This window comes from Oncorhynchus clarkii, chromosome 3, assembly GCF_045791955.1.
Source record: "Oncorhynchus clarkii lewisi isolate Uvic-CL-2024 chromosome 3, UVic_Ocla_1.0, whole genome shotgun sequence".
In the NCBI taxonomy this organism is placed as follows: domain Eukaryota; kingdom Metazoa; phylum Chordata; class Actinopteri; order Salmoniformes; family Salmonidae; genus Oncorhynchus; species Oncorhynchus clarkii.
Genome location: NC_092149.1, coordinates 49,110,224 through 49,128,532, shown reverse-complemented (window position 1 = coordinate 49,128,532; position 18,309 = coordinate 49,110,224). Strand labels below are relative to the sequence as shown.

General features: G+C 41.1%; 1 protein-coding gene across 1 annotated transcript in view; it reads right to left on the bottom strand.

The window, feature by feature from the left end:
• Window positions 1-18,309, bottom strand: part of LOC139405996 (histone deacetylase 4-like) — a 170,795-nt gene that overhangs the window by 64,317 nt on the left and 88,169 nt on the right. Inside the window, exon 5 of the mRNA XM_071148452.1 lies at window positions 15,518-15,636. Within this exon, the coding sequence (XP_071004553.1) occupies window positions 15,518-15,636 (119 nt within the window). The remainder of the gene's footprint in view (window positions 1-15,517; window positions 15,637-18,309) is intronic.

Sequence of the window (18,309 nt, the reverse complement as noted above, 5' to 3'; positions counted from 1 at the left end):
AGACAGTGAAAACTGTCATTTATTTTCAGTTAAAGGTTCTTCTGTGGATGTTATAAGTTCAGCCTCTTGCAATTACATAACGGGGCCCCGCATAGTCTTGACTCTAAAACCATTATGATGTCCAAAATCCAATATGGCTGCCACAACACCATTAAATGGTAGTTTAATTACCTGTATATACAGTACATGTTTTAATTGAGAGACATCTTTCAGATTTGTGTACTCTACTCAATACTATTTTAGTGTAATTCAACTATGTTAGGAATCCAACAAGCGAGCCATAATTACACTCACACAACATCGTCTGGATATAGAAAAGTAGTGCTGAGCGATTAACCGAAATGTGTTCTTTTTGTTTTTTATAAACAACACATTTACTGACATCAGTTCAATTATTTGAATTCCATTTTGTTTTTTTGTTTTTTTTCTGTGAGTTCAATATGCACTTTGCACAGGTTCTCTCGAGATACAGTACCAGTCAAAAGTTTTAGTTCAAGGGGTTTTCTTAATTTTTACTATTTTCTACATTGTAGAATAATAGTGAAGACATCAAAATGATGAAATAACACAAATTAAATCATGTAGTAACCAAAAAAGTGTTAAACAAATAAAAAAATATTTTGAATGAGTAGGTGTTCTAAAAATGTTTGACCGGGTAGTGTAAAACAAATTCAGCCTGAACTGGGTGATGTAGTAGGGAGTTTATTTTCCAACAGGCCAATATTCAACATAGTTTAGCACATAATGACCATAATCTATTACACATTTACTTGCAACTGGATCCTGGACTTCCTGGCATGACGCCCCCATGTCCTGAGGGTAGGTAAAAACACATCCGCTGCGCTAATCCTCAACACAGGGGCCCCTCAGGGGTGCGCGCTCAGTCCCCCCTTGTACTCCCTGTTCACTCATGACTGCATGGCCAAGCATGACTCCAAAACCATCATCAAGTTTGTCGATGACACAACAGTGGTAGGTCTGATCACCGACAACGATGAGACAGCCTATAGGGAGGAGGTCAGAGACCTGGCCGTGTGGTGCCAGGACAACAACCTCTCCCTCAACGTGATCAAGACAAAGGAGATGACTGTGGACTACAGGAAAAAGAGGACCGAGCACGCCCTCATTCTCATCGACGGGGTTGTAGTGGAGCAGGTTGAGAGCTTCAAGTTCCTTGGTGTCCACACCACTAACAAACTATCATGGTCCAAACACACCAATACAGTCGTGAAGAGGGCACGACAAAGCCTATTCCCCCTCAGGAGACTGAAAAGACTTAGCATGGGTCCTCAGATCCTCAAAAAGTTATACAGCTGCACCTGACTAGTTGAATTTAAGCTACCTGATTTGGCAGGTAGTGCTGGCAACTGCTTGGCCTCTGACTGCATGGCAGAGGGAAGTATGTACTGCCCAGTATATCACTGGCCATCCAGGACCTCTATACCAGGTGGTGTCTTAGGAAGGCCCTAAAAACGGTCAAAGACTCCAGGCACGCTAGTCATAGACTGTTCTCTCTGCTACTTCACGGCAAGTCTAGGATCCAACGGCTCCTTAACAGCTTCTACAACCAAACCAAGCTGAACAATTAATCAAATGGCCACCCGGACTATTTACACTGACGACCCCCCACCCACTCTGTTTTTACACTGCTGATACTTGCTGTTTATTATCTATGCATAGTCACTTTACAAATTACCTCGACTAACCTGTACTCCTGCACATTGACTCTGTACCGGTACCCCCTGTATATAGCCTCGTTATTGTTATGTAATTTTTTTGTGTTACTTTTTGATATTTAAAAAATAAATACACTACCATTCAAATGATTGGGGTCACATAGAAATGTCCATGTTTTTGAAAGAAAAGCACATTTTTTGTCCATTAAAATAACATCAAATTGATCAGAAATACGGTGTAGACATTGTTAATGTTGTAAATGACTATTGTAGCTGGAAACGGCTGATTTTTACTGGAACACAACAGAGGCAAGACAAAATAACACAATACAAAATAAACCAGGGCAATTTATATGCAGGTGAAGGTGTTTGAGTGTAATTAGGTTGGCCATATTGGATTCAGAATAACATGTATTTACACCAAAACAGCCTTTATGGCCATGAGTGTTGAACACAGTTCTGAAAAAAATACCTATCATCTACACTCTTGGAAAAAAGCTGCTGTCTAGAACCTGAAAGGGTTCTTTGGCTGTCCCTATAGGAGAACCCTTTGAAGAACCTTTTTTTGGTTCCAAGTAGAACACTTTCCACAGAGGGTTCTACATGGAACCCAAAATGGTTCTACCTGGAACCAAAAAAGGGTGCTCCTATGGGGACAGCTGAAGAAACCTTTTGGAAGAATTTTTTTTTACCCCAATTTTTTTTTACATGTGATTTTAACTCCATCAAATGGTATTATGGCAGTCATGTTGGATTTGGGCGCCATATTGGATTTGAGGCAAAATCCAGGACGGCCCAAAAGATAATCTGTGGTGGCCCCCTGACTAAATTACAAGAGCAGGGGCTAAATATACATCTTTCAAGGAACCTTGGTCTCCAAAACATTTCATTTCGATGTCTGAGCCCACTTGTTTTCCTTAGAGCCGATTGCAATAGCCACAACATCAAAAGATGTGTAACTATATGTATTTTTTGACAGACAGGACCATACAGCACTGAATAAGAGCAAATTTTACTTGGAAAGTTGTCTATTAATCAGCTCCCCCTCACATTCATCATAAATATTCATAGTTGATATTTCCACCTATTGTATCTCTGTGTTTACAGGTCTATATTTCCAAGGTGCATTAAGATATCCTAATGCTGTTTATTTGTGTACGTATGGAAGACAACTGACTACATGTATTCCACATTTATGCAATATTGGGTTACATGAGTTTATGTGGCCCATCCACCTCCAGCCAGGCATCATTCTGCACTTATTTAGTTCAGGGTCAGGTGTCCCAATCTTTTAATTTAACCACTTTTGCAGTAACATATTTTTACACAACCATCCATTTCATAAATGGGAGGCATTAGAAATATGAAGGGGTATCGAAAAATGTTTGAGGCCCTGCCACTCACTAGCCTATTTCTCTTGTCTTTCACCCCTAGACACTGACAGATTTATTCCCAGCAGCACCCACTGGCATATCCTTCCTCTCTCTCCCTTTACTTTAATCCAGACCAAACCAGTTGACCCTTTGACTTGGCCCGTGACCTCGTGTGAAATGGGTCCGGCAAGAGAAGGCACGCTACGTTCATTAGCGTAGGACTCAATGCCACGTCTGTGTCAAGTCGGGCAAGGCCCATGGGACTCTCTCGGCTTCATTTTATTCAAATGCTTTATTTAACCTTTATTTAACAGAGTCATGCTGAGACCGAGGTCTCTATCACAGATGTGCCCTGTATACACGTCAATACACATCAATATTCACATCAATGCACGAAAAGAAAAACACAAATCATAGAAAACAAACATTGTTCAGTAAAAAGGTCCTCAATCAGCCTTTTGAATCGCCCTAGTGGAACCAACTCATCCAACTTTAGAGAGCCTTGGAGATCAATCCACAAGTAAGGTGCAAAAAAAAACCTAAAAGCAGATTTACCTCACTCTGTGGAGACCGGATCGGATATCTTGTATGTCTAAGATAAAAAATAAAGTAAGGTACGGCGGAAGTTGCAATGCATCGATCTACGAGACTTTAAAGAGGGCAATGCTTACTTTCTGATACAGAATGCAGTGATGTGTATCAAACCTAAAGCCAGTATTAAAGCATAGTGCGCTATGATAAACTGTGTCCAATAGCTTCAATAAAGTCGCAGCTGCATTCATATAGACAATATTGCCATAGTTTATAACCGGTATGAAAGTCGACTGAATTATTTGTTTTCTGCTATCTAATGAAAGGCATGACCTATTCCTAAAAGAACACCATTTTTATTATTCATTTCTTAACTAACTCATCAACATGCTTTTTGAAAGATAGCTATTCGTCAATCCAGATACCTAGATAGTTATACGCGGGGACATGATCAATGAGGGCACCATCCAATAACATATGCATAAATGATCAGATACAATTTTTACGTGATTTGGAGAACAACATATACTTAACACATACTCATAATAGCAGTCAGTGGATATTTGGTTCAGGGAAAGTTTGTTGTTTGTTTTCCTGCCCTTTCCCCCTTCAACGCCGTGTATCCTTGAATATGAAAAACAGGGAGAAGAGTTTAAAATGTACCTGTCTTAATGCACTTAGAACGAGGTGCAGCCAGAGAATAGATCTGGCCCATTTGGGAAGAGCAAAAGGACTTTGAGTGTGTAGGGTTATATAATGAATAAGCACTTCTTGAAAGTGCACTTTCAATTTGAGGGGCTGAGGGGCTGAACTTGTGGTTGAACTTATTAAACTTAATTATCATTATTAAAAAAAAGAGCGGCGGAGGGCACTTGTCCAAAAGTCTTTTGTTAACAGGATCATGGGCGGCCCGGTCGTGAACGCCATGCATTAGCAGCAGGAGTGTACGGGAACACATTCAAAGATGCAATTCCCCGGACAAATTATAATCCAATCCAGTGAAAATTAGCCTGACTCTCCCGATATGGCTGACCAAGCGAACAATAGTCTGAAGTAGTTGACAATAAGGTGGTGCAGACTACATGTATCCACAAAGCTGTCTTGAAGTAAACTGGCCACAGATGGATACAAGTGTTTACTTGTGTTTTTTTTTGGCAGATACTGTATTACAGGATTTCGTGAGAAGGTGGAGGAGGGGGATTCAAGAAGTCTTATTAAAGAAGGTACAGATGGAAGTTTACATACACATTAGCCAAATACATTTAAACTCAGTTTTTCACAATGAATGACATTTAATCCTAGGAAAAATTCCCTGTCTTAGGTGAGTTAGGATCACCACTTTATTTTAAGAATGTGAAATTATTTTTTTCCCATCACATTCCCAGTGGGTCAGAAGTTAACATACACTCAATTAGCCTTTAAATTGTTTAACTAGGGTCAAACGTTGCAGGTAGCCTTCCACAAGCTTCCCACAATAAGTTGGGTGAATTCTGGTCCATTCCTCCTGACAGAGCTGGTGTAACTGAGTCAGGTTTGTAGGCCTCCTTGCTCGCACACACCTTTTCAGTTCTGCCCACAAATTTTCTATGGGATTGAGGTCAGGGCTTTGTGATGGCCACTACAATACCTTGACTTTGTTGTCCTTAAGCCATTTTGCCACAACTTTGGAAGTATGCTTGGGGTCATTGTCCCTTTGGAAGACCCATTTGCGACCAAGCTGTAACTTCCTGACTGATGTCTTGAGAGGTTGCTTCAATATGTCCACCTCATTTTCCTTCCTCATGAAGCCATCTATTTTGTGAAGTGCACCAGGCCCTCCTGCAGCAAAGCACCCCCACAACATGATACTGTCACCCCCGTGCTTCACGGTTGGGATGGTTTTCTTCGGCTTGCAAGCCCCGTTTTCCTCCAAACAGAACGATGGTCATTATTGCCAAACAGTTATATTTTTGTTTCATCAGACCAGAGGACATTTCTCCAAAAAGTACGATCTTTGTCCCCATGTGCAGCAAACTGTAGTATGGCTTTTTTTATGGTACTGCTACTCTCTGTTCATCATATATGCATAGTCACTTTAACCATATCTACATGAACATACTACCTCAATCAGCATGACTAACCATTTTTTGTATGTAGCCTCGCTACTTTTATAGCCTCGCTACTGTATATAGCATGTATTTTACTGTTGTTTTATTGCTTTACCTACCTATCGTTCACCTAATACCTTTTTTGCAATATTGGTTTGAACCTGTAAGTAAGCATTTCACTGCAAGGGCTACACCTGTTGTATTCGGCGCATGTGACAAATAAACTTTGATTTGACTTGATTTACAATTTTTTTCTGAGGTCTTGGCTGATTTCATTAGATTTTCCCATGATATAAGCGAAGAGGTACTGAGTTTGAAGGTAGGCCTTGAAATACATCAACAGGTACACCTCCAATTGACTCAAGTTGTCACGACTTCCGCCCGAAGTTGGTGCCTCTCCTTGTTCGGGCGGTGTTCGGCGCTCGTCGTCACCGGCTTTCTAGCTGCCACCAATCCATGTTTCTGTTTTCCATTTGTTATGCTTGAGTGTACACACCTGGTTCCCATTTAGTTATTATTATTTCCCTATTTAACCCCCTGGTTCCCGTTATGTGTTGTGCGTGATTGTTCCTGTTATGTGTTAGTCTTGTGTGTTCGGGATTGTATTTCCCCACGTGGATATTTTGTACTGTTTATTTTTCCAGAGTTAAGTACATTATTTTTACTCAGTACTGTTTCCTGCGCTTGACTCCGTCCTCACCTATACACCACTGACACTGACACAAATGATGTCAATTAGCCTATCAGAAGCTTCTAAAGCCATGACATAATTTTCTGGAATGTTCCAAGCTGTTTAAAGGCACAGTCAATTAGGTGTATGTCTGTAAACAATTGATGGAAAAATTACTTGTGTCATGCACAAAGTACATGTCCTAACCGACTTGCCAAAACTATAGTTTGTTAACAAGAAATTTGTGGAGTGGTTGAAAAACGAGTTTTAATTCTTAGGGATAGGCTGTCGACAACATCCTGTGAAATTGGAGGGCGCGCAATTCAAATAAATAATTGTAATATTCAACATTCATGAACATACAAGTTTATCTTATATCATTTAAAAGCTTAAATTCTTGTTAATCGAACTCCATTGTCTGATTTACAATAGGCATTACAGCGAAAGCATACCATGCGATTGTTTGAGGACGGCGCCTCACAACAACATATTTTTCAACCACGCACAGGCTTTGTAAAATCACAAATAGCGATTAAATAAATCACTTGCTTTTGAAAATGTTCCTCTGTTTGCAATCCCGAGGGTCCCAGCTACAACATGAATGGTCGTTTTGTTAAATAAAATCCTTCTTTACATCCCAAAAAGTCTGTTTAGTTGGCGCCATCAATTTCAGTAATCCACTCGTTCAACATGCAGACAAAGGAGTCCAAAAAGCTACCGCTAAACTTCTAAAATTTCTATTTAATCCTCAGGTATCCTAAAATGTAAATAAACTATAATATTTCATATGGAAAGAAGTATGTTCAATAGAAAAGTAAAATTAGTAAGCGCGCATCCTCTTCGTGGGGCGCGAACAGACTGATATTGTACCGGGACTCTTCCTACAAAAACTTCAAATTCTTGCTCGTTTTTGAAGAAACAAGCCTGAAACAATGAACAAAGACTGTTGCCATCTACTGGAAACCATAGGAATTGCAATCTGGGAGCTGGAATTACATAGGGCCCAAATCTTTCCATTATAAGAGCCTGTGACCTCAAAAAAAGACATTTCCAGTTGTTTTTCTTTGTAGTTTTACCTGCCATATCAATTGTGTTGTAGTCTCAGACATTATTTTAACATTTGAATCCTACAGACGAAGAACCATATATGTGACATTTAAAAAAAAAAAGAGATATACATGAAAAATCATTATTGGACACCATTTTTCTATAGTGAACCGGTTTCACAAGCTTTCCACGCGCTAATTAACAATAATTTTAAATTTAAAGATAGGCTCTAACCGTTTATGTGCACCACTCAGAATGGACGGACAAGCGCACAACCTTTCGGTTGCTGATGAAAATCGCAGAAATGTGGGAAAGAAACGTAAAACAAAACTAAAAGAATGGAGAGACAGGCAAAGGAAGATCTTACGGGATGCGGGAAAACCCTATACAAATCGTAAGGGTCAAGAAAAAACTGGGAAAAGCTGTCCAAAAAAGGTATGTGGAAGAACCGTATATCAAACAATCAAGCTAGCTAGCTATAGAGTACAGTAACTAACATGTATGTTCTGGGTTGTCTAATTTGTAACTATAGAGAAAACATATTAGCTAAAGTTCATTGGCTACTAACTCATACATTATCGTTACAAATGTTATTGCTAGATTATAGAAGAAACATAGCTAGCTACTTTTTCTCCGTCCACCGGATGATTCGACATGGCTACAGTAGCTAGCTAGTTACACTGTATCCTGCAGGGAAGAGCGTGTTCCACGACGTGCAGAAAGGATTGTGGAAAGTTGACTGATGAACGCAAGCTGCATCTGTTCAACAGGTTCTATACTGTCCCATACGAGAAACAACAAGCGTTGATTCTCTCCGGCTTAGAACAGGTTAGAAATAAGACAAAACGCCTATTATTATAATAGCTATATTGAACACTTGCATAGTTTAACTTTGACAGTAATGATACGTACATTAACGTTAACTCTAAAAGTGCTGTGTTACACAATGGTGCAATACAAACTCATTCTGTGTATAGATTGGGAGTGTGTGAAAGATGGAGGTCCTGATCAAGCAATATCCTGAATGTGCTACAGTATATTAAATTCTGAATTCATCATTGTCAATTTTTATTGCCGCATGAGGGGAAACGGAGACGTAAACCTGAGGATACAAAGGAGAACAAACGACGGAAACAAACCTTCAAATACCATGTACAGCAAGCAGGCCAGAGATTGAATGTGTGCAAGGTTACTTTCATGTCTGTGTTCCAGCTAACCAACAGCCGTCTTCAGGCGGGTGAAAATATGAATTAATGTCTATATGAATATCAATTACAAACATATTGTATTCTCTGTACTAGTTTTTAATAACCTGCTAATTGAAATGTAATTGTTTTGGTCAGGTTATTCAGGAAAAGTTAGCTGAGGCAGGTGAGGTTGCAGGGTCTCCAGATCAGGCTACTGAGGCTAGGTCTCCTTTAGAAGATGGAAGAGGGAAGCATAGCAATAGGTAATGCGCTATGGATTCCAGCCTGGATTATTTCACTATAGCAGTGCTCTAAACAATCTTCTAAACATTAACATAGAGTATCGAATGGATGAATAGCGAATTCTGAAACAAAAATATAAAAATGTTTATTACTTTTAAACAAAATGATGGTAACTAAGCTGTCCAACTACCACCTGAGCATTGAGGACTGAGTGCCGATTACCTTCCCCCTCCAACCGGACAGCACTGGCCTAATTCTCGCCGCCCTACAGGACCCCTCGGCCACAAACGGCAATGGCGTGACCGGGATTTGTACCCCGGTTATAGCGACACAGTTGCACTCTAAGGCAGGTCCCTAGACCATTGAGAGAATGCAAGTTTAACAACACCTTGTTGTCTCCTTACAGGCCACATCGGATACATGCTACAGTGAAAGAGGGCATCAAGGAGCACATTCTATCTTTCCCAAGAACCCAGAACCACTACTCACGGATGAAGGGGGATGTACACAGAGAATACCTCAGCCCTGATCTGAATTTGTTGCGAATGTACCGACTCTACAAAGAGAATAATACCACATCATCTGCAAAATTCTGGGTTTATAGGGACATTTTCAAACAGCAGAGTCTCAATTTCGGCTTCAGGCTTCAGGCACCTCCCAGATTCTGTCCTCAAGCGACCAGCTGGACTACAGATCACCTCAGTGAGGTGGTTAAAAGTCACAGGTATTGCACAGAGAATAGTTTACTAACATCCCATCAACATGCAACATGTTGTTCTAACAATAAAATATCCTAATGCTTGACTGTGAAAGTTGTTTATTGATGTCAGGAACTTAAAATGTTTCTGTTCTAATTTCAGTTGAGGATCCTTGGAATCTGTACGCCAAACAGAGCCACAGTCTATTTGAGGGATGGAAGTCGTGGCTGATCTCCAAACCAAAACAAGGAGCTACACCTCAACCTCCCTATTTTGCAAGCCACTACCCTAGAGCATATGAGAGTCCTCTGCCCATCAAAAAAAACAAGTACCAAGATATGATGACCATGCTCAACCACTTGCCAGCTGCTGCACACTCTTTTTATGAATCACTGCAGAGTGAATAATTTGTTGTTAAACCAAGCTACATAATTAAACGTTTTTTCTGTGAGTTTATGATCCCCTGAACCTGTATACTGTAGTATGTTGAATCTGTATACATTTCAGAAGACATGTCACCCCTATTGTAGGAAATTAAATGTATCGTAGGTGTTTTCTATGTGAATCAATTTGTGTATGATTTGAACCAGCACAATATATTGAATTAATTTAATTTTAAGATGTTGTTCCTAGTGTAGAAAATGTTATGTACAAATGTGTTCTGTTGATAATTATTTTGTGTGATCATTTGAACCTTTTTTAATCTGAATGAATGAAAAACAAATAAGTCATCACATACAGTATGTGAGTATTCATTTGATCTTGATTCCCTTTTTTTATTCATTACAATATACACTGTCTCTCTGTCACCACATTTAGCATTAACTCTAAGCAGTTAATACTTATTTACTGCTGTCACCTCAGTGCAGAAGGACATTTCTTGCCTTTAGCATGGGTTTAACGCAATTCACAACTTAATTGCTGATCATAGTGTTAAACACAAAGAGAATGGTTTTCTGAACGTTTTGTAATATTGACCTTCGGGACCTGCATAATGGACATGCATATTGGTACATCACATTGATCCATATTTGATATTTACAAGTTGTGCTTGTTTTGATTGAATTCATTTAATTGTATTCTATTTTGGTAGTTCTATGGTATGTTCACATTGAGGGCTTCATTTTAAATGAGACTAAGATTTCATGACTCAACTTTTAAGAAAAGTCATCATTGCTAAAGTTGATAGACCACCTTTAAATGAACCTCCATACAAATGAATGAACTGCATATTGCATTTAAGTTATTTACATGAAGGGCATCTGTACTTGAAAGTACTTAAAACATCATATCAGGTGTTAAAAAAGGACATCTTACAAGAGTCATGCAAAATGTCACATATACTGTTCTTCCACAAACTGAAATCATCACTGGAGATATACTGTTCTTCCACATTCTAAAAATTAAAACGGCAATAAAAAAAGTATTATTTGAAATAACAAAAAAATATAAATTGTTGTTGGAAGATATGGGTATGGTGAATTATTTCTCAACCATAAAACACCTAATGTGGTACACACAATTAATAATATAAAAACAACTGATTATCTTAAAATTGAAAAATTGTCACATATATGGTTCTTCGTCTGTAGGGTTAATTTATAGAAACTTCAAAGTGTTTTCTACCCAATGCAATTATATGCATATCCTGGCTTCTGGGCCTGAGTAACAAGCAGTTTACTTTGGTTACATCAGTCAGGCGAAAATTCAGGAAAATAGACCTTAGCTCTAAGAAGTGACTCCAACCTAAGTGTATGTAAACTTCCGACTTCAACTGTACATTGGAACCTTTACGCACTAGTTGCTTTGTAAGTGAAAACTGGTGGATGTGGATTAAGCTACAGAGGCATCAACACACTCGTCTGCAAATGCTGCATTAGCTTTCACATCTCTCCTGTCACGCTTTAGTAAAAATCAGTCTAGAACAGCCACCACATAAAATGCATGTCACACTAGTAAAACACTGCAACACTGCTGAAGAAATAATACACTCACTAAAGTTGCATGGAAAGAGACATAAAATAAGAGAGGCGTAAAATTTGCCATTGGGCCTTCAGTGCTGAGCTTTATTTGCAGTGTGGCCGAGTGGCTCAAGCATACCCAAAGGGCCTGAGCCAAAGGACGTGGCTGGTAGCCAGGAGTGGAGACAGGGCTGAGTCGGGGATGGATGGGTGGGTGGAGTGGGTAGATGGAGGTTTGTGCCCGTGCCAGGGTTTTCTCTGTTCTCTCACGCTCAGAGGAGATATGGCGGGGGGTAAAGTGTTGATGCAGGCAGAACCAGGGGCTTATGGCCTGTCTGACTGGAGGAGCCTGTTGGGGTTCACCAGGGACGCGGTGACTTTGAAGGGTGTTAGTGTGGCCACGCCAAACAACCCACTGCAGGGGCCCAACTGCACTGTCTGCTGACTCCAGTACATTTGTTTTTACGCTCCCCCTCTCTCTCTCTCTCACCTCCCTCTCTTTTTAATTCTCGCCTCCGTCTTATTCTCTCTCTCTCTCTCTCTTTCTCTCTCTCTCTCTCTCTCTCTCTCTCTCTCCTCAATTCCTAACCCTAACCCTCTCCCTCCCTTTCCCATCCTCTCTGTCACTTCTTCTTGTTCCCTTTATTTCTGCAATTGAGTGAGGGGAAGTCTTGCTAGCTAGTATTGAAATTAAATGTACAGTCAATTGAGAAGTATTGAGCAGGAGCTTAGCATTTTGATACGGTTTAATTTGTTTACTGTCAATTGTCTCTAGCAGCGATTTCATCTCCTCACTTTTCTGTGTTTCATTCAAGCAAAGTGCTACAGAATGTTTGGGAGTGAATGCATCAGTAGCCAATACAGCGAAGTGTCAATACTAGCTAGCAAGACTTCCCCTCACTCAATTGCAGAAATAAAGGGAACAAGAAGAAGTGACAGAGAGGATGGGAAAGGGAGGGTTCGATACCAGGCGGTGACCGAGAGACCAATGAGGCGGCGCACAATTGGCCGAGCGTTGTCCTGGTTAGGGCGAGGGTTTGGCCGGCCGGGATTTCCTTGTCCCTTCGCGCTCTAGCGACTACTTGTGGTCGGATGAAAAATGAATTTACAGGTTCGCTAATACAAAACACATCAATCATATGTCCAGCAGATTTGAAGAATGACAGCCCTGTGCAGGTTACTGAATACATTTAGGAAGGTGCATGCAATTTTGGATTTATTAAAAGGACTCGAATGTAGAGATTTGAGAGAATCGATATAGGTTTCCCTGGAACTCATCGACAAGATTCTGAGAAATGTGCATCTATGGGAATTAACCCCAGAGGCACAGAAAATAACAGACAATATAACCATCTGTGAATTTAAACTACACTGGGCTCAAAAGGTAGATTCTCGTTGTGGTTTCTCATTTCTTCAGTGCTAATGAAACGTTCACATTGATACAGCAAGGAAACGTGGCCTTAAAATATCCACACACAAAAATACACTTCGGTTTCTCCACAAACATTTTGGAAAATAACATTGCTTCAGGGACCGAGAGGGTCCAGTCTTCATACTACTACAGACACAATCGAGTGAGTCAAACGGAGATAATCCAGGAAACTGAAGAGGCTCTACTTCACATTGTGAATGGGCATGTGATGAGGTGTATGGTTTGAGGCCTGAATGAGCTTCACTACCATGAAGATGGTCTAATTGATGAACATGGAGATGCTAATGCTACGCTAATTTCCATGATTCTCAGTGGGTGTACATAAAGGAGACCTCTTTCGGTGCTTTGTCTATTCCTATTCAAATCAACGGTGAACAAAAGAACACGACGCCAGACTGTTTTCGGTGTGATTGCTTGCATCAAACTGAAAACAAGCGGGCTGCAAATACAATACAAAAAAATTGAATAAAAGCCATCTGAATGCATTAGGTAAATGTGCAACTTGCAAGATCTGATTCAACCAACTCTGAATCAAAACCATAAATAGTTTCAAATATCCCAAACTGTTTCAGAGTAACTATTATTCCAATATACAGACATGGCTGTTTGTTATCAATGTAAAAATATTCAAATTTTACGTCCAATATATTGTTGTTGAATATCTACTGTAACAAAATGAATATCTCAAAAGCTAGTCAGTTGAAATGGCATTGCTTGTCAATTACTGCCTACACTACCACTAAGTGAAGACATTGAAAATACATTGGGGGGATTTTAGATCCCTGTGTTCCGTATTAGAGATATGATACGAGGGAGCGGAAGAGACACGGATGAGAAGTGTGACATTTTCCTTCTGACATTAAAGACAGACAAAGCCTCCTCGCGACAGTATTAAAATGTGCAGCCACCGCAGTTAAGACTGCCGTGATGGGAGCCGCCGGCAGAGCAGAGAGAAGTGGCGCCCGCAAAAGGGGAAATGACACGCACTGCAGTCTTCACCCGTGAGCGGTTTAATAACAGTGGAATACAGATATAAAACCATGCAGAGCCCAGTGAGGACAATAAGGTCTCAGTGCTTGGCTAAACAGCTGATAAAGAATAAAGATGAGGGGGTGGTGTGGACTGGGGTTTCCCGGTGTGGAGAGTGTGGAATGGGAATGTATGTGGAGGGAGTGTAAAGCACAACCTGACTATAATGTGGAGAAGTGATATGAGGAGATGTACTTTAATTAGGAAGGAGGGGGGTGGTGAAATATGTGGAGTATGCATATGCTAGTTTTAATGTATACCTTTAACACAAAATTATATTACAAGCCTGGTACCTGAGCTGAGGTGCTACGCACAAATCGCACCATAGAGCATCTATCACCTTTTCAATGTTTGTATCCTTTTGCAAATTATTTGTGGATTCAAATAAAGTATTTGAAATGTGGATGTACAGCAGTTATCCCCGAGTGAACAGCGCAAGGTATACAGTAGCAAATCTTAAACATTTCCAGACCCAAGTCTGTCTGTTAAAAAAAAAAAAATCACCTCCTCTTTAGGTGTCTAGCAAGGCTCAATCCTGGGCCCTCTCCTGTTTCTGTCATAACATTCCCACTCGTCGCCGGGATAACACATTCCTGTCCACATCCCCACAGGCGGCAGGGCTGTCGGTGCTCCAGAGTACACTGAGGTTGATCTCCAGCTGGATGAGCAGGGACAGACGTGTACAAACGAGCCCAGACGCTAACTGAATAATCACTGCCTAGCCCCCACAGCGGTAGTAGAGTTTCTCAAAGGATTTGAAATGGGTACTCTCCAACCAGAACTGCTTGATATCAGACTCTGTATGTTTCATAGACAGCCTGCTTATTTTAGTTGGTTTGTTTTCTTATGTTTCTCATGTCAACACTGTTCTCATGTTGGTAATGATTTGTATAACCTTGCTGCTCTCTTGAACCACATTTCTTGGAGAAAATACACAATCTTAACAACAGAAACCCTTATAAATAAAGAAAGTAAATGAGAAAGCAGCAGATATGCTGAGATACTCTCCTTATACTAACCAGTCACAAGGAACTCTTGAATGTCAAGATAGGGATCATAGTAGTAACTGGGGTTGATAATCTACCCCACTATCATCTCTAATCTGCCCCAACACTACAATGCTCTACACACGGACACTGCTAATGATCCAGAAGCAAAGACCGCTGGGAACTGGTGACAAATCGTCCCGCACTGCATCACTGGTGGCAACTGTTGTGTCACCCATGACTACTGTCACAAAGTAACACAGTTGGCTAAATCTACTTTAAATGTTTTGGCTCAATACTTTGGCCCCATTTCCTCTTGCTGATCTGAAAAAGCCCGGATGTGTGGAGGCAATATGTTGGAGTAGGCCAAATGGAGTTGTCACCAAATTGCTTACACCTATTCACTTATTCACTTTTACTTAATCTAACTAACTTTTCCGATTCGTTTTAATGTGGAAAGAGGAAGTTGGAAAGGGAAGAGCTTTCAAACAGAGCTTCAAACACAGTCAAGGAAAGCAAAAACACACATTGATAGTGTACTCCAAAGTGAAAAGAGGTTAGGGGTTAGGGTCCAGGGGTAAGGTGGAGGAGGTCTACCTGTCTTGCGGAGAGGGAAGTTGTCTTTGGAGTCGTACATCCCCAGTATGGCGTGGTTGTAAGTGGACATCCCTGTCTGGGGAGGGGAGCTATGGTCCAGGGAGCTGTGCTGGGTCTTCCTACATAGGGAAGACAAATACAAATTTACAATATTTCATTTGGGTCCTTCAAAGAGAGCAAAAGTCGACCTCACTTGCAACTTCGAACCCACTGGGAATGTGATGAAAGAAATAAAAGATTAAATAAATCATTCTCTCTACTATTATTCTGACATTTCACATTCTTAAAACGAAGTGGTGATCCTAACTGACCTAAAACAGGGAATTTTTACTTGGATTAAATATCAGGAATTGTGAAAAACTGAGTTTAAATGTATTTGGCTAAGGTGTGTGTAAACTTCTGACTATGTTTGGACCCCAGGAAGACTCGCACGCACGCACGCACGCACGCACGCACGCACGCACGCACGCACGCACGCACGCACGCACACACACACACACACACACACACACACACACACACACACACACACACACACAGAGGCTGGCGCATGAGCGTTACCACAAACACAGGACACACAGTTCACTCCCCACCACACACAACCTCCTCTCAGGCAGACCTTTTTTATTTATGGCACCGACACTTTGCATGCCATCTCAGATTACCTACAATGCATATGCCCAGACTGAAGGGGTGCGAATCCCTGTGTTTGTAAACAAACTCGCTCTGACACGGCAACGAGCGGGAACAGATCTGATGGAGCCATAAAAGCTACTACTATTGCAAGGACCTGCTGGTGTGCGAACGATCTGCTGATGTTGCCCGTCTGTCCATGCCACTCTGTCTGACTGGGTAGCAATGGTGCGTGCCAGTTGATGTGGCTTCAGTAGTGTGAGGGAGAAACAGGCGTCTGTCTGTCTGCCTATCTCTGTTACTGCGTATCCGTCTATCCTCAGCTACCATTGAACAGTGTGTACCCGTCTGTCTCTGTGTCTGTCTTCCTTAACTGCCATTATGTTCCACTGTGTTACAGTAAAACATTATGAGGGCTTCATGTTTCTCAGTTAATAGCTAAGAGAGAAAATCATTGATGTTTCCTCTGGCCGGGGCCATTTGAGGTCAGCTGTCATCTTCGCAGCCCATTGAATTGTTCTGTCTGGCTTTCCCCTCCATCTCAACTACACAGCGAGCCCGTCTAGGTTGCATGGCTGACATGTCTTTGGCTCATGTGGCAATTATAAAAATGCTGCCGTAGCTGTCAGAATATATACATGTTTTGATGAATAAAATATCTGGTGTTCGATGTTGTCTTAGAGTGCTCGTTTTATGTGGCTGCTGTCAGTGGTCTTTTTTTGGGAGGTGGGGAAACAAACAAGTAAAGAGTAAACAAAACTAAGTATAACCCCTGTAAAACTGTCAAGATAACTAGCCCCAGCCTCCCTAATGCTCAATAACTTTGACAAGGAAGACCACCAATGGGGAGTTAAACTTCTCTCCAAGGACTTAAGGATTTAATCCGCATTAGGGGAAACAGCGCCACTGTCCACCCCAGTATCAATCAATCAAATGTATTTATAAAGCCCTTCTTACATCAGCTGATATCTCAAAGTGCTGTACAGAAACCCAGCCTAAAACCCCAAACAGCAAGCAATACAGGTGTAGAAGCACAGTGGCTAGGAAAAACTCCCTAGAAAGGCCAGAACCTAGGAAGAAACCTAGAGAGGAACCAAGTTATGAGGGGTGGCCAGTCCTCTTCTGGCTGTGCCAGGTGGAGATTATAACAGAACATGGCCAATATGTTCAAATGTTCATAGATGACCAGCAGGGTCAAATAATAATAATTACAGTGGTTGTAGAGGGTGCAACAGGTCAGCACTTCAGGAGTAAATGTCAGTTGGCTTTTCATAGCCGATCATTCAGAGTCTGCTGTCTCTAGAGAGTTGAAAACAGCATGTCTGGGACAGGTAGCACGTCCGGTGAACAGAACAGGTCAGGTCAGATGTACCTTTGTTATTGTTTATGTTTTGTGGATGAAACGGAAATAAGGTGCGTCAAGCAGCGTGGTAAAAAAAAGGCAGTACATATTTGGCTGTTTGCAGTAGCTTCTTTGTTGTTGTAATATCCCAAACGGACGTGGCAGTTTCACCATTAAGGACTCCAGGTTAAACCATCACTACTACTGTAGTGAAAGAAAGAAAGAAAGAAAGAAAGAAAGAAAGAAAGAAAGAAATAAAGAAAGAAAGAAAGAAAAGAGGATAGAGAGAGCGAAAGTTAAAAAAATCAAGAAAAAGAAAGAGTGGTGCCAGTATGTTAATATTCATCGGGTGGTTCCTCTCAAAACCCTTTCTGTGCACCTCCTCATTTCCCCATATCAGAAGGCGACAGCAGAGGTCCCAGGAGATGGGCTACGTGTCTGCGTGAGGAGAGGTGAGAGAGAGAACAGAGAGAGAGGAGAGAGAGAGAGAGAGAGAGAGAGAGAGAGAGAGAGAGAGAGAGAGAGAGAGAGAGAGAGAGAGAGAGAGGAGGGGAGAGTGGGGATGGAGAGGTAGAGGTAGAGAGGTGGGGGGGTGGAGAGAAATTGGGAAAGAGAGAGAGCAGAGGTAGAGAGAGAGAGACTGGTCCTGCATAGTAGATTTGATCTGAGGCACAGACAGTGAGACCCAATCCTAAATAGACCATTTAGCCCATTGGTATTCAATCTTTTTCAGCGTGGACCCCATTTTTTCCACCAGAATTTTCCCACCCCAAATCTAATAACACATATCGATAAATGTCTATTTTTACATCAACAA